This window comes from Somniosus microcephalus, chromosome 10, assembly GCF_052327205.1.
Source record: "Somniosus microcephalus isolate GS21.2 chromosome 10, FLI_Smic_1.0, whole genome shotgun sequence".
Taxonomy (NCBI): domain Eukaryota; kingdom Metazoa; phylum Chordata; class Chondrichthyes; order Squaliformes; family Somniosidae; genus Somniosus; species Somniosus microcephalus.
Genome location: NC_140996.1, coordinates 147,763,852 through 147,781,631, shown reverse-complemented (window position 1 = coordinate 147,781,631; position 17,780 = coordinate 147,763,852). Strand labels below are relative to the sequence as shown.

At 42.2% G+C, this 17,780-nt stretch overlaps 1 protein-coding gene across 1 annotated transcript in view; it reads right to left on the bottom strand.

The window, feature by feature from the left end:
• Positions 1-380: 380 nt before the first annotated feature.
• Positions 381-17,780, bottom strand: part of cnot11 (CCR4-NOT transcription complex, subunit 11) — a 37,204-nt gene continuing 19,804 nt past the window's right edge. Inside the window, exons 5-7 of the mRNA XM_085998941.1 lie at positions 12,492-12,694; positions 11,749-11,845; positions 381-1,937 (exon numbers count right to left, since the gene is read on the bottom strand). Of these exons, the coding sequence (XP_085855067.1) occupies positions 1,740-1,937; positions 11,749-11,845; positions 12,492-12,694 (498 nt within the window). The 3' untranslated portion in view covers positions 381-1,739. The remainder of the gene's footprint in view (positions 1,938-11,748; positions 11,846-12,491; positions 12,695-17,780) is intronic.

The window sequence follows — 17,780 nt, the reverse complement described above, 5'->3', positions numbered from 1 at the left end:
GCTGTATAGAGCAGACCTAAATTTGGGTTTCAAGTCTGCTACTGAATCACCAAAGCTGCTGGAATATTTTAAAGATATGTGCGGTTCTCCAATCAATGCAAGGACTCGGGTCCTATTGGGGAAGGACAATTGCCCCGATGGGTTAAATGGCTTCCTTCTGTGCTGTAAATGTCTAGGATTCTATGAACTATACCCAAACAAGGTCAATCTAACTTGTACTTAGTGACTAGTTTTTGATTTGAGGTTCCTCTATTTCCTAACCTGACATGTAAATGTATCTAATTATTTGGTTTCAAATATCTGCAGCTAGGATATTTCTTTGTACTGCAACAGCATTTGTAAAATTATAGAAGCCCACATTAAAAAAAAAACTTCAGATCCTATCTTTAGAATAGTTTATTGAACAACCAAGCACCAACAGTCATGAAGCACCTATAACTCAGTGAATATAAGATTAATTTTTTTTTTTTTTTTTTTACAAAGGGGTTTGCATCATTAAATCCACACAAATAACCAACCAGGTAATGATGGATTCAGGTACTATGCTACAAAACAAGACAAAAACAGGAAGGGTACTGTGTTGTTGGGAAATTGGTTCTTGTTGCATCAGGTGTAAAATGGGCACAAAATGGGTCAATATCCGGTGTCCCAAGGATGCCCACAAAAGGTATGACCCGAAATTGGAACAGGCCATTTTTCAGGCGTTATTGGGCCCCTTGCATATGCTAATGAGGAGCCCAATGCCGGTTTAAGGACTCTTACAAGAAAGTGGGCTGCCCTAAGCAGAGCAGGCCTCGGTCCTTCAGGATGTGGATGTGACCACTGTGAAGGCAAGTCATTTTTTAAAAATCTGTGCAGCCAGGGCAGCAGTGCTCCTTCCAGTTCCACCATACTTTCAATGGGCGCTGCTGGCCACGATTGCCCCCCCCCCCCACCACTGCCCTTCCCCTCTCCCCCCCACTGCCCTTCCCCTCTCCCCCCGCCTCCCGGGACTTACCTGAGGGTGGTTGCTGATGAAGCAGGTGGCCCAAAACTGCATGCTTCAGTCAGGTGAACTGCCTGTGGAAGCGCGACAGGCACCGGCAGGTTGCCCTGAATATTTAGATGAGGCCCAGAACCAATTTCTTGCAAACCTCGAACCTCCGTCATCAGATACAGGGACCATTCCCTGCATCCAGTTCAAGCCGGCAGGCTGGCGCTGTGCAATTTCCACCCCTCAATTTTTCATTTAAGTATCAGTAACCAAAAATATGGATTGTGTCATATTTCAGCATTTTAATTAAAATAAAAATTTTATAATCAACATCCATGAACTTTTCAATTCAAACATGGTGCACAAATTCTGTTACTTTACCTAACTTTCAGTCTGTAGATGCATTTAATAACCTGAAACGTGTATATACATATGGTATAGAGAACAGAAATAAACTGATTAACAGTTTTCTCTTATAGAAAGCATATCCTACCACAAATTAAATAGGAGTCAGCCAAGTGATATGCATTACTGTGCAACAACTCTACCCCCAAAAAGTGACCAAGATGCTCATCAGTATCAGTTTGTACACTTGTATAACAAGAAAATAAATCAGGTTCTGTTTGGGCAAACTTGCTGGTTAAGAAGGCTTACTGTTTTTAAACAAAACTAATTATTTTTCAATTATGCACTGAAACCACTGAAAAGGTTCCAACACACGACAAAAGCCTTTCCAGTATTCCGGAATTTTGAATCCTGCCTTCCATTATTTTGATGATTTTGCTTCCGAAGGATTTTCTCCAGTATCCAGTGTTTTCAGTAATCGGAATAGGCCAGCTGCTTCTCGTATTCGGCTGAACTCAATGCAGAAGGCCTGCACTTCAATGAACAAGTCCTGGACATTGATTATTTTGTTTCTGATTAAAGACTGGAGGAAGACGCAAACAAGACGCACCAAACGGTTCTAGAAGATAACAGACTGAGTTAGTTTACGCTGTCACCAGCATCATAGGCAAAAGTTTATCATGTAGCTTACTTTCCACATACTGAGCAATACAAACTTCATACAGCACAGGTGCACTTGATTAGTGGAGAATTTTGCACAAACAGCACTATAAATGACTGAATTTCACTGACATTTTCTTCTCCCTCCTTCCAAATGTCTCACCTCCCCTCCAAAAGGCGCAGGCTGCTGGGGTAGAATTCCATGGGCACCAGCAGGCCTAATCAACCATGTGAGCCTTGACTCGACTATTCCAATGCTCCCTTGGCTAGAATCCCATCTTCCACCCTTCGTAAACTTGAGCTGATCCAAAACTCTGCTGCCCATATCCTAACTCGCACCAAGTCCCATTCACCCATCACCCGTGCTTGCTGACCTACATTGGCTCCCAGTCCGGCAATGTCTTGATTTTAAAATTCTCATTCTTGAATGTTTTCAAATCCCTCCATGGCCTTGCCCCTCCCTACCTGTAACCTCCTCCAGCCCTACAACCCTCCAAGATCTTTGCACTCCTTCAAGTTCTGGCCTCTTGCACATCCCCAATTTTCATCGATCCACCATTGGCAGCCATGCCTTCAACTGCAGAGGCCCCAAAATCAGGAATTCCCTCCCTAAACCTGCTCGCTTCTCTACCTCTCCTTTAAGACGCTCCTTAAAACATACCTCTTTGACCAAGCTTTTGGTCACCAGTCCCAGTATCTCCTTATGTGGCTCGGTGTCAAATTTTGTTTGATAACTCTCCTGTGAAGCATCTTGGGACGTTTTACTGCATTATATTTAACTATTTAAATGCAAGTTATTGTTATTAACAGTAAATGTTGGGCTCAGCTAAGAAGCTGCCTTCCTATACTCCCATTCCTCCCACAGGCCATCACTGAATAGTGGTGGATTGGGGGGGGGGGGGGGGAAAAGAGAGTGGCAAGGGGGGAATCTTAGCTAAGCCTCAATCTATCGTAATCCGAATGATATATTTTTTTTTTTTTTTTTTTTAAGGTCTGGAGACAAGGTTAATTCGTAGCATGACTATTAAAAAATCAGAAAGAGTATGATCAGTGAAAGGCATTTTTTGGAATTGACAGGTAATCTGAAATAAGTCATGCTCTGTCTAACATTTTCAAAATTCTGTTGCTAGTGGTGTATCCTTTTAATGTTCACATTATTGGTGATTTCATGTCTTCAGCCACATCCCTTTTGCTGCCCTCCATAACCTAATTATAGGGGGTAAAAACACAGTGCACAATATGCATGATGTGAATGCTATTTAGTTGTGATGCCAAGTCAAACTTTACCCTAATATGTACTTGGGAAATAAGGATTTCTCTTCATGAGGATATGGAGCTTATACTCTCAAATCCTAAATTATACAGACCTTTTCAATCCTTTAAAAAAAAACACATTGATAGATCAAAGTATCACGAATGGTGGATAGTAGAGAGCTGGAGCAACAACTTATAAAACACGCATGCAAAAAATATCTCACATAACACAAGGTGAAGGACACCAAGCAAGAAAGGAAGGTTTTTTTGGGCAGGAGAAGGGGCAGGAAGGAGAAGAGGAAGCTTTTGAGGGCCAGAAGTGAGGTGGAAAAATGCAACCTTGATGCCTGACCAGATGTGGGTCGAAATTGCAGTTCAGGATCGAACAGGATGCTATGGGTGCAGACCACCAGTTTTATTCTCAGGCACACTAGTCGGAAAGGGGGAAGAGGAGAGTTAACTAATTAGCACTCTACTCTTCCATACCCCCGACATATGCTTGGCAGCTGGCCAACTCAGTTGGTGCAAGCATGACAAGACCCAATCAAATATGCTCTAATGATTGGACGACATCACTCTCGAACTTAATATAAAATACAATCTGAAACTAAGGTCTTCAATCTAAACAGAGGAAACTACAAGGGTATGAGGGACAAGTTGGCCATGATAGATTGGGAGACTACACTAAAAGGTATGAAGGCTAACATTCAAGGAAATAATGCATAATTTGCAACAAACATATATTCCTCTAGGGCATAAAAACCCAAAAGGAAGTGATCCAACCATGGCTAACAAAAGAAATTAAAGCTAGTATTAAGTCAAAGGAGGAAGCTTATAAAGTTGCCAGAAAAAGCGGTCAGCCTGAGGATTGGGATCTTTTTAGAAATCAGCAAAGGGGGACCAAGAAATTGATAAAGAAAGGGAAAATGGAATATGAGCACAAACTAGCGAAAAATATAAAAACGGATGTGAAAAGGAAAAGACTGGCAAAGGTAAATGTAGGTCCTTTACAGTCAGAGACGGGAGAATTTATAACGGGGAATGAGGAAGTGGCAGCAAAATTAAATAAATACTTTGTTTCTGTCTTCACGGAGGAAGACACAAAAAACCTCCCAAAAATACGAGAAAACCAAGGGTGTGGCGAGAATGAGGAACTTAAAGAAATTATTAGTAAAAAAACAGTACTAGCAAAATTAATGGGACTAAAAGTCGATAAATCACAAGGACCAGATGACTTACATCCTAGGGTTTTGAAAGAGGTGGCCATTGGGATAGTGGATGCATTGGTTGTCATCTTTCAAAATTCTATACATTCTGGAACGGTTCCTGCAGATTGGAGGATAGCAAATGTAACCCTGCTATTTAAGAAAGGAGGGAGAGAGAAAACGGGGAACTACAGACCTGTTAGCCTCACATCAGTAGTTGAGAAAATGCTGGAATCTATTATAAAGGATACAATAACTGGGCACTTAGAAACTAATAGTAAGATTGGGCAGAGTCAACATGGATTTATGAAAGGGAAGTCCTGTTTGACAAACCTATTGGAGTTCTTTGAGGATGTAACTAGTGGAGTAGACAAAGGGGAACCGGTAGATGTGGTGTATTTGGATTTTCAGAAATACTTTGATAAGGTCCCACACAAGAGGTTGGTGAACAAAATTAGGGCACATGGAATTGGGGGTAATACACTCACATGGATTGAGAATTGGTTAACAGACAGAAAACAAAGAGTAGAGATAAACGCGTCTTTTTCATGATGACTGTGACTAGTGGGGTACCGCAAGGATCGTTGCTTGGGCCCCAGCTATTCACAATCTAGATCAATGATTGGGACGAGGGGACCAAATGTAACATTTCCAAATTTGCTGATGACACAAAGCTAGGTAGCAGTGTCAGTTGCGAAGAGGATGTGAAGAGGCGTCAAGGGGATTTCGACAGGATCAGTGAGTGGGCAAGAACATGGCAAATGAATTATAGAAACACAGAAGATAGGAGCAGGAGTAGGCCATTCGGCCCCTCGAGCCTGCTCCGCCATTCAATGAGATCATGGCTGATCATCCAAATTCAGTACCCTGTCCCTGCCTTCTCCCCATATCCCTTGATCCCTTTAGCCTTAAGAAATATATCTAACTCCTTCTTGAATATATTTAATGAATTGGCCTCAACTGCCTTCTGTGGTAGAGAATTCCACAGGTTCACCACTCTCTGGGTGAAGAAATTCCTCCCCATCTCTGTCATAAATGGCTTACCCCTTATCCTTAGACTGTGACCCCTGGTTCTGGACTCCCCGGCCATCAGGAACATCCTTCCTGCATCAAGTCTGTCTAGTCCTGCTAGAATTTTATAAGTTTCAATGGGATCCCCTCTCATTCTTCTAAACTCCAGCAAGTATAAGCCCAATCGACCCAATCTCTCCTCATACGTCATTCCTGCCATCCCAGGCATCAGTCTGGTGATTCGTCGCTGCACTCCCTCCATGGCAAGAACATCCTTCCTCAGATAAGGCAACCAAAACTGCACACAGTACTCAAGGTGTGGTCTCAACAAGGCCTTGTACAATTGCAGCAAGACATCCTTGTTCCTGTACTCAAACCCTCTCGCTACGAAGGCCAACATACCATTTGCCTTCTTAACCACCTGCTGCACCTGCATGCTTACCTTCAGCGACTGGTGCTCAAGGACACCCAGGTCTCGTTGCACTTCCCCTTCTCCCAATCTATTGCTGTTCAGATAATAATCTGCCTTCCTGTTTTTGCCACCAAAGTGGATAACCTTGCATTTATCCACATTATACTGCATCTGCCTAATCACCCAACCTGTCCAAATCATACGGGAGTTTCTCGGCATCCTCCTCACAGCACACACGCCCACCCAGCTTTGTGTCATCTGCAAATTTGGAGATATTACATCTAGTTCCCTCGTCTAGATCATTAATATATATTGTGAATAGCTGGGCTCCTAGGACCGATCCCTGCAGTACCCCACTAGTCACTGCCTGCCACTCAGAAAAAGACCCATTTATTCCAACTCTTTGCCAATCAGTTCTCTATCCAAGTCAGTACCTTGCCCCCAAACCCATGTGCCTTAACTTTACACGCTAATCTCTTATGCGGGACCTTATCGAAAGCCTTCTGAAAGTCCAAATACACCACATCCACTGGTTCTCCCTTATCTATTTTACCAGTCACATCCTCAAAAAATTCCAGTAGATTAGTCAAGCACGATTTACCTTTTGTAAATCCATGTTGACTTTGTCCGATCCTGTCACTGTTTTCCAAGTGCTCTGCTATTACATCTTTTATAATGGACTCTAGCATTTTCCCCAATACCGATGTCAGGCTTACCGGTCTATAATTCCCCGTTTTCTCTCTGCCACCTTTTTTGAATATAGAAACATAGAAGATAGGAGCAGGAGTAGGCCATTCGGCCCCTCGAGCCTGCTCCGCCATTCAATGCGATCATGGCTGATCAGCCAAATTCAGTACCCTGTCCCTGCCTTCTCTCCATATCCCTTGATCCCTTTAGCCTTAAGAAATATCTCTAACTCCTTCTTGAATATATTTAATGAATTGGCCTCTACTGTCTTCTGTGGTAGAGAATTCCACAGGTTCACCACTCTCTGGGTGAAGAAATTCCTCCTCATCTCAGTCCTAAATGGCTTACCCCTTATCCTTAGACTGTGACCCCTGGTTCTGGACTCCCCGGCCAACGGGAACATCCTTCCTGCATCCAGTCCTGTTAGTATTTTATAAGTTTCAATGAGATCCCCTCTCATTCTTCTAAACTCCAGCGAGTATAAGCCCAATCGACCCAATCTCTCCTCATACATCATTCCTGCCATCCCAGGTATCAGCCTGGTGAATCTTCGCTGAACTCCCTCCATGGCAAGAACATCCTTCCTCAGATAAGGCGACCAAAACTGCACACAATACTCCAGGTGTGGTTGCACCAAGGCCCTGTACAACTGCATCAAGACATCCTTGTTCCTGTACTCGAACCCTCGCCCTACGAAGGCCAACATACCATTTGCCTTCTTAACCGCCTGTTGCACCTGCATGCTTACCTTCAGCGACTGGTGCACAAGGACACCCAGGTCTCGTTGCACTTCCCCTTCTCCCAATCTATTGCCATTCAGATAATAATAGTGGGGTAACATTAGCTACCCGCCAATCCATGGGAACTGTTCCAGAGTCCATAGAATTTTGGAAGATGACCAGCAATGCATCTACTATTTCTAGGGCCACTTCCTTAAGTACCCTAGGATGTAGATTATCAGGCCCTGGGGATTTATCGGCCTTCAATCCCGTCAATTTCTCCAACACCATTTCCCTACAAATACTGATTTCATTCAGTGCCTCCCTCTCATTAGACCCTATGTTCCTCGACATCTCTGGGAGGTTATTTGTGTCCTCCTTTGTGAAGACAGAACCAAAGTATGTATTTAATTGGTCTGCCATTTCTTTGTTCCCCATTAAAAATTCCCCTGATTCTGACTGCAATGGACCTACGCTTGACTTCACCAATCCTTTTCTCTTCACATATCTATAGAAGCTTTTACAGTGGATAAATGTGAAGTTATCCACTTTGGTAGAAAAAACAGAAAGGCAGAGTATTTCCTAAATGGTGAAAGATTGGGGAATGCAGATGCTCAAAATGGACCTGGGTGTCCTTGTACATGAGTCACTGAAAGTGAATGTGCAGGTGCAGCAAGCCATTAGGAAGGCAAATGGCATGCTGGCCTTCATTACAAGAGAATTTGAGTAAAGAAGTCTTACTCCAATTATATAGGGCCTTGGTGAGACCAGACCTGGAGTACTGTGTACAATTTTGGTCTCCTTACCTAAGGAAAGATATACTTGCCATAGAGAGCGTGCAACGAAGGTTCACGAGATTGATTCCTGGGATGGCGGGACTGTCGTATCAGAAGACATTGAGTAAACTAGGCTTGTATTCTCTTGAATTCAGAAGAATGAGACGGGGATCTCATTGAAGCATACAAAATTATTACACGGCTTGATAGGGTGGATGCTGGGAGAATGTTTCCCTTGGCTGGGGAGTCTAGAACCAGGGACCACAGCCTCAGGAAAAAGGGTAGGCCATTCAGGACTGAGATGAGAAAAGGTGCGTTTGCTAGTGCTGTTGGGGAGGGTTTAAACTAAACTAAAATGGCAGGGGTTGGGAACCTGTGCAGGGAGACAGAGGAAAGGGAAGCAAGGATAGAAGCAAAAGACAGGAAGGAGAAAAGCAAAAGTGGCAGTCTAAGAAATCAAGAGTGTAAATCAAACATAGCTACAGTAAATAATAATTCTAAAAGGTCTAAGAGTGTTAAAAAAACAAGCCTGAAGGCTTTGTGTCTTAATACGAGGAGCATTCGTAATAAGGTGGATGAATTAGCTGCGCAAATAGATGTAAACGGATATGATATAATTGGGATTACGAAGACATAGCTCCAGGGTGACCAAGGCTGGGAATTCAACATCCAGGGGTATTCAATATTCAGGAATGACAGGCAAAAAGAAAAAGGAGGTGGGGTAGCATTGCTGGTTAAAGAGGAGATTATTAACACAATAGTAAGGAAGGATATTAGCTCTGATGATGTGGAATCTGTATGGGTAGAGCTGAGAAATACCAAGGGGCAGAAAACGTTAGTGGGAGTTGCATACAGACCCCTAAACAGTAATGCTGAGGTTGGGGATGGCATTAAATGGGAAATTAGAGACGCGTGCAATAAGGGCACAGCAGTTATCATGGGAGACTTTAATCTACATATAGATTGGGCTAACCAAATTAGTAACAATGCTATGGAGGAGGAATTCCTAGAGTGTATACGGGATGGTTTCCTGGACCAATATGTCGAGGAACCAACTAGAGATCAGGTCATCTTAGACTGGGTATTATGTAATGAGAAAGGATTAATTAGCAATCTTGTTGTGAGGCCCCTTGGGGAGGAGCGATCATAATATGATAGAATTCTTCATTAAAATGGAGAGTGAAGTAGTTGACTCAGAGACTAGGGTCCTGAATTTAAATAAAGGAAACTACGATGGTATCGGGCACGAGTTGGCTAGGATGGATTGGGGAATGCTACTTAAAGGGTTGATGGTGGATAGGCAATGGCAAACATTTAAAGATCGCATGGAACTACAGAATTTGTTCATCCCCGTTTGGCTTAAAAATAAAACAAAAAAGGTGATTCAACCGTGGCTAACGAGGGAAATTAGGGATAGCATAAGATCCAAGGAGAGGACATATAAATTGGCCAGAAAAAGCAGCAAACCTGAGGATTGGGAGCAGTTTAGGATTCAGCAAAGGAGGACAGAGATTAATTAAGAGGGGGAACAGAGTACGAGAGTAAGCTTGCAGGGAACATAAAAATTGACTGTAAAAGCTTCTATAGATATGTGAAGAGAAAAAGATTGGTGAAGTCAAGCGTAGGTCCCTTGCAGTCAGAATCAGGGGAATTTATAATGGGGAACAAAGAAATGGCTGAGCAATTAAATATATACTTTGGTTCTGTCTTCACAAAGGAGGACACAAATAACTTCCCAGAGATGTCAGGAAACATAGGGTCTAATGAGAGGGAGGAACTGAAAGAAATCAGTATTTGTAGGGAAATGGTGTTAGGGAAATTGACGGGATTAAAGGCCGATAAATCCCCAGGGCCTGATAACCTACATGGTAGGGTACTTATGGAAGTGGCCCTAGAAATAGTAGGTGCATTGCTGGTCGTCTTCTAAAATTCTATGGACTCTGGAACAGTTCCCATGGATTGGAGGGTAGCTAATGTAACCCCACTATTCAAAAAAGGTGGGAGAGGGAAAACGGGGAATTATAGACCGGTAAGCCTGACATCGGTAGTGGGGAAAATGCTAGAGTCCATTATAAAAGATGTAATAGCAGAGCACTTGGAAAACAGTGACAGGATCGGACAAAGTCAACATGGATTTACAAAAGGTAAATCGTGCTTGACTAATCTACTGGAATTTTTTGAGGATGTAACTGGTAGAATAGATAAGGGAGAACCAGTGGATGTGGTGTATTTGGACTTGCAGAAGGCTTTCGATTAGGTCCCGCATAACAGATTAGCGTGCAAAGTTAATGCACATGGGATTAGGGGTAAGGTACTGACTTGGATAGAGAACTGGTTGGCAGACAGGAAACAAAGAGTTGGAATAAACAGGTCTTTTTCCGAGTGGCAGGCAGTGACTGGTGGGGTACCACTCAATATATATTAATGATCTAGACGAGGGAACTAGATGCAATATCTCCAAGTTTGCAGACGACACAAAGCTGGGTGGGCGTGTGTGCTGTGAGGAAGATGCAGAGAAACTCCATTATGATTTGGACAGGTTGGGTGATTGGGCAGATGTATGGCAGATGCAGTATAATGTGGTTAAATGTGAGGTTATCCACTTGGTGGCAAAAACAGGAAGGCAGATTATTATCTGAACGGCAATAGATTGGGAGAAGGGGAAGTGCAACGAGACCTGGGTGTCCTTGTGCACCAGTCGCTGAAGATAAGCATGCAGGTGCAGCAAGTGGCTAAGAAGGCAAATGGTATGTTGGCCTTCATAGCGAGAGGATTCGAGTACAGGAGCAAGGATGTCTTGCTGCAGTTGTACAGGGCCTTGGTGCAACCACACCTGGAGTATTGTGTGCAGTTTTGGTCGCCTTATCTGAGGAAGGATGTTCTTGCCATGGAGGGAGTGCAGCGAAGATTCACCAGACTGATACCTGGGATGGCAGGAATGATGTATGGAGAGAGATTGGGTCGATTGGGCTTGTATTCGCTAGAGTTTAGAAGGACGAGAGGGGATCTTATTGAAACTTATAAAATTCTAACAGGACTAGACAGACTAGATGCAGGAAGGATGTTCCCGATGGCGGGGGAGTCCAGAACCAGGGGTCCTAGTCTAAGGATAAGGGGTAAGCCATTTAGGACTGCGATGAGGAGGAATTTCTTCACCCAGAGAGTAGTGAACCTGTGGAATTCTCTACCACAGAAGGCCGTTGAGGCCAATTCATTATATATATTCAAGGAGTTAGATATATTTCTTAAGGCTAAAGGGATCAAGGGATATGGGGAGAAAGCAGGGACAGGGTATTGAATTTGGATGATCAGCCATGATCTCGTTGAATGGCGGAGCAGGCTCGAGGGGCCGAATGGCCTACTCCTGCTCCTATCTTCTATGTTTCACACAGAGTGGTTAAACTTTGTAATTCTCTACCCCAGAGGGCTGTGGAGGCTCAGTCATTGGATATATTCAAAACAGAAGTCGATAGATTTCTGACTAGTAAGGGTATCAAGGGATAAGGCCGGTGAATGGAATTGAGGCAGATCAGCCATGATCTCATTGAATGGTGGAGCAGGCTCGAAGGGCCGAATGGCCTACTCCTGTTCCTATTTCTTATGTTCTCATATCCCAAGACTATCTGTACAACATGCAAGGGAGCATACCATAATAGCAACTACTGCAGAAAAGATCAATTCAACTACGTGTAAACAAGTTAATTACCTGCATGTATTTATCCTTAATCTGTTCACAAGTGGAGATACAATTTGAAATATAGAGGTGAATAAATTCTGGAGGCAGATCAACGGCTGTGGTTAGCCTACAAAAAAGACAAGAGGAGCAATCAATTACAAAACCAGAAACTTGTACTATACAAAGAGCGGGCCAACTTTCATTGAAAGCATATTCCTGAATTGCTGAATGCTCCGCCGCACTCCCACTCTGGCTTTACTGTCTTCAGCCTCCTACACTGTTCCAATGAAGCTCAAAGTAAGCTTGAGGAACAGCACCTGATCCTTCGATTAGACAGTTTACAGCCTTCCGACTCGACATTGAGTTTAACAATTTCAGATCATAACCACTGCCCCCATTTTTTCGGACAGTAGCTGTTGCTTCTGCTATTCCCATTTACACCTCCTCCAGACCCATCTTTTGTTTCTTTATTTGTCCCATTACCACCCCCTTTTCCCATTTAACTTCTCCTACCTTCCACCCCATCACAGACCTTCCCTTTTGTTCTTTCCTATCCTCCCCTCCCCCGCCTCTGTACTTGTTTAAAACTCGTTACGTCTTTAACTTTTTCCAGTTGTGCAGCGGAGACCGCCTGTCAACATACTTTCCAGGTTCACACATGAAGGATGGCTGGAGTAAGGCACTGTCTTTTTAAGTGGAAATGGCCTCCTGAAAGCAGCGGTAAGAGAAGAAAAATCAAAGAAAATTGGAGGTAAAAAAAGCACACAACTCACCTATTTACAACTTCCATGGAATGAAGGGACATATCCATATTCACAAGTACAGAGAAATACTCTGTAATCTGGCTCGACTGCATTAGCTTCAGTAACATCTCTATGGCAACCAAAGGATTATTTTCTACCAGATCAGGCAGCTTGACGGGAGTCAGACCAATGTGGTAAACTAGCTTTGGATCTTTTTCTAATTCACCAAGGAGCTACCATGGAGGAAATAAAAGTAAAAACTCATTGTTACTCAGGTTCAACACAGATGTATGCCAATTGTCAGACATGCCAGCAGATGATTACCCAGTAATTACTACTGGAGAGTTAAATTCTTATTTTAAACATTGCATGTGTATTCATAGAACTAACATTAATGCAGGTAGAAATTGTGTTATAATTTTTAGTACTGGAAGAAATTAGATAAATCTAACTTTTTAAATATTCATGAAACTAATCACAGTTAATTCCCCCCTCCCTCATTTTTCCCCATACAATGTTATATCCTCAAAGTAAACCTTGGATTGTCTCGCAAGAAGTTTGCAGCAATTACTTTGAAAGTAGTTAACCTTTAGTGTAGACGGTTATGTATAAACTTGAGATAGTAAATAATTTCTTCCAGTGCTAAAAATCATCTTAAAATTTATATCTGCATTAATATTAGTTCTATGAATACATATGCAATGTTTAAAATAAGAATTTAACTCTCCAGTAGTAATTACTGGGTAATCATCTACGAGTTAGAAGACCCATGGTCTTAAAAAAATAATGATCCAACACAGAATACTGCATAAGCTTCACAGTATATGCAAATTCTAAAAGTTACACATGTATAGTTTATGTATATGAATACATTGGCAGTCATTTCACAGCTGTAATCCCTCCATGGCCTCACCCCCACTAATAGCTGTAACCTCCTCCAGCCCTACAACCCTCCAAGATCTCTGCATTCTGGCCTCTTGCGCATCCCCAAGTTCCAGCGCCCCACCTTTGGCAGCCATGCCTTCAGCTGCCTGGGCCCCAAACACTGGAATTCCCTCCCCAAACCTCTCCGTCTCTCTCTCCTGCTTTAAGACACTCCTTAAAACCTTCCTCTTTGACCAAGCTTTTGGTCACCTGTCCTAATATCTCTATGTGGGTCGTGTCAAATTTTGTCTGAGAACACTCCTGTAAAGTGCATAGGGGCGATTTACTACATTAAAGGTGCTATACAAATGCAAGTTGTTGTTTTGATTCAGATCATGGCAATAAATACAGAAATTGATCAGTTTGGTGCACACAAACAGTTTATATTCTCCTCCTCACCTATGATGCTTTCTGTCCTCCCTGCACCACCACCACCCCACCCCCCCACCCCCAATTACTCTGCACCTTGATTATGGAATCATAGAATTCTACTGCATAGATACAGGCCATTCAGCACATCAAGTCTGTGCCAGTGTTTTTATCTAAGCCGCATAGTCTAATCTCACTCTCCTGCTCGCTTCCCATTCCCTTTAATGTTCCTCTTTTTCAAGCAACGAATTCCCTTTTAAAAGAATTTATTTATGGGTTCTGCTTCAACAGTTTGTGGCAGACAATTCCACATTCTAAACACTCTGTATAAAATGACTTTTTTTCTCTAACATCCTCTAATATTTGTGTAAAATTAGGTCCTTTTGTTACCGTCTCACAACCTATCAATATTTACCCTATTATCTCTTATAATCTTGAATACCTCTATCAGATCACCTCTCAAATTTCTCAGCTATACTTAAAAAGAACCCTAGCTTTACCTCTTTGCACTTGTATTCCATGCCTCTAGATACAAATACAGGAAACTTTGTGCTATCCGGCACCGAGCTGTTGCCGTCCCATCAAAACTGCCGGACAAACCAGCGCTAATGTTGAAACATACGGAGATTTTGAGCTCCGTATCTGGCAACAAACCCTGTTGCTTCTAAACAGTCGGCCGTACCTTGCAAGCGTCTCTGTAGCTTAGCAACAGCTTCAGCGAGACCTTGCAGAGCCTGACTGGTGAAAAAAAAGCAACGAAAAGAAAAAAAACCTAACAAAACGGCTCCTGATTTTTGCCGGTGGCTCGAGCATTCCGTACAGTTAACCTCTGGATAAACCAAAGTTTCCTGTAGCAAGGATTCCATTTGCTTTTTTATGGCCTTTGCTACTTGTACTGCCAGTTTTACTGATTTATGTATCCCCACACCAAGGTCCCTTTGCTCCTTTACTCCATTTAAAATCTTACCATTTAAGGTCACAACTTTCAATAACTAAATTTGATATCAAATTTTTACATTGATCCCTCAGTTCCCAAGTCCAGAATAACAGCAGCCCAAACACAGACCACTCACCACATTTGTCCAATGCAAGAAATTTCCTTTTACTGCTACCCTTTGCTTTCTGCCCTTCAAATATCTCTGTATCCATGTGGCATTATCTTCGCCATAAGTCTCTTCTGTGGTTATCTTAGCAAATGCTTTTTAAATCTCTTTACAAACTACAGCCACTGCATTCCCTTTATTTATCCTCAGATTTCTTCAACGAATTCTATATGGTGTGTCAAGCAAAAATTATCTTTTAGAAATTCATGCTGACTGGTCCCAATTAACTTTTGTTTTTACATATTTGGTAATCCCATCATGTATTATACTCTCATAGACTACCAACATCTGAGGTAAAACTAACTGGCCCATCATTTCCTGTCTTTTATCTCTTTTCCCACCCCCCGCTCCCCCCCCCCCATTTGCCACCCTCCAGTCCTCTAGCACAATATTAATTTTCACAGAATTTTAGATACTTCTCATCAGAGCCATGCATCAAGAGCCAGGGGAAGCAGGTGTATTTGTTTTCAATACAAGAACTTCCCTCTTTTTTTTCCTTCAATAGTTGAAGACACTGGCAAGCAACATATTTCCAGCCTCCATCAATGCCACATTGAGCCAGCTGATAGGAGATCTGAAAGACAAGATGGAGGGCCGCTCCATCCACCTGCTTGGTTTACATTCCACAGCATCCCACATGAGAAGGCTGAAAAATCTACCTGTCTATAGATTTACAAAATTCACCCTTTGGTTAATTATCACAAGTTAAATATGGCTATTAGGAAAAGGTCAGGAGTAATTGTGCTTTGTAATCACTTTCGGGTATGTATTCCCCTCTTTTAAAAGGTATTTTATTTCCATACCACGCACTATGGACCCATGACTTTCATAGGAACAGGAGTAGGTCATTTAGCTCCTCAAGCTTGTTCCACCATTCAATGAGATCATGGCTGATCGGTGACCTAACTTCATATATCCACCATTATCCCATATCCCTTAATACCTTTGCTAATCAAAAATCTATTAATCTCAGATTTAAAATTAACAATTGACCTAGCATCAACTGCCGTTTGCAGAAGACCGTTCAAAAACTTCTACCATGTGTTGTGTATAGGAATGTTTCCAAACATCACTTCTGAAATGCCTGGCTCTATCTTTCAGGCTATGTCCCCTAGTTGTAGACTACCCCATCAGTTCCCCATAACAACTTGAAAACTTCCAATAAAATAACCTCGTAACCATCTAAATTCCAGGGATACAACCCTAGTTTGTATAATTTCTCCTCTTAATTTAACCCTTAGAGTCCAGGTATCATTCTGGTAAATCTATGCTGCACCCCCTCCAAGGCCAAAATAGCCTTCCTGGTGTGGTGCCCAGAACTGAACACAGTACTCCAGTTCTGACAAAGGGTCACAGACCTGAAATGTTAACTCTGTTTCTCTCTCCATGGATGCTGCTTGAGTTTTTCCAGCATTTTCTGTTGTTATTACAGTACTCCAGGTGTGGTCTAAATAGGGCTTTGCATAGCTGTAGCATAACTTCTACCCCCTTGAATTCGAGTCCTCTAAATATAAAGGCCAGCATTCCATTAGCCTTTTAGATTATTTTCTGTACCCGTCGATGATATTTTAACAATCTATGTACATGGACCCCTAAGTCGCTTTGGACCTCCAATGTTTCTAGCTTTTCACCATATAGAAAGTACTCTCATCTATCCTTTTTAGGTCCAAAGTGGATGGCCTCACATTTGTCTATATTGAAATCCATTTGCCACAGTTTTGCCCACTTAATCTATTAATATCTTTGCAATTTTATGCTTCTATCTGCACTGCTTACAATGCCGCCTATCTTTGTGTCATCAACAAACTTGGATATGTGGCACTCTATCCTATCAACTAAGTTGTTAATAAATACAATGAGTAGTTGAGGCACCAACACAGATCCCTGTGCGACACCACTTGTCACGTGCTGCCAATTAGAGTACCTGCCCATTATCCCTACTCTGTCTCCTGCCGCTCATCCAATTTCCTAATCAGGTCAAAAATTTGTCTTCAATTCCATGAGCTTCAACTTTAGTTAACAGTCTCATATGAAGTCCATATAAATAACATCCAGACATTCCCCTGTCCACTACTAGTCATCTCTTCAAAAAATGCAATCAGTTTCGTCAGGCATGATCTACCCTTTACAAATCAATGCTGGTGCTCTCTGATCAGCTGAAAATTTTCAAGGTGTTCAGTCACTCTATCCTTAATTATAGACTCCAGTAACTTCTCGAAAACAGATGTTAAGCTAACTGGTCTATAATTCCCTGGTTTCCCCCTCTCACCTTTCCAATGTGCAATTTTCCCAATCTAAAAGGAACAGTTCCTGAATCGAGAACACTTTCAAAGATATTATAGTTAAAGCATCTGCAATGTTCTCACCTACTTCCTTTAAAACCCTGGGATAGAAACCATCTGGTCCTGGGGATTTGTCACTCTTTAGTGTCATTATTTTCTTCATGACTGTTATTTTACTTACGTTAATTTTTAATGAGTCCCCTGCCCTGATTAAATACTAGATCCCTTGGGATGACTGGCATGCTTTCGCTATTGTAAATACTGATGCAAAATAATTAGGAATATAAGAAATAGGAGCAGGAGCAAGCCGTATGGCCCCTCAAGCCTGCTCCGCCATTCAATAAGATCATGGCTGATCTTCGACCTCAACTCCACTTTCCTACCTAATCCCCATATCCCTAGATTCCCTCGAGTTCAAAAATTTAATCGATCTGAGCCATGAATATAATCAACAACTGAGCATCCACAGCCCTGTGGTACAGAATTCCAAAGATTCACAACCCTCTGAGTGAAGGAATTTCTCATCATCTCAGTCCTAAATGACCGACCCCTTATCCTGAGACTATATTGACGAGTTCTACACTCTTCAGCCAGGGAAACAGTCTCAGTATCTGCCCTGTCAAGCCCTCTCAGAATCTAAT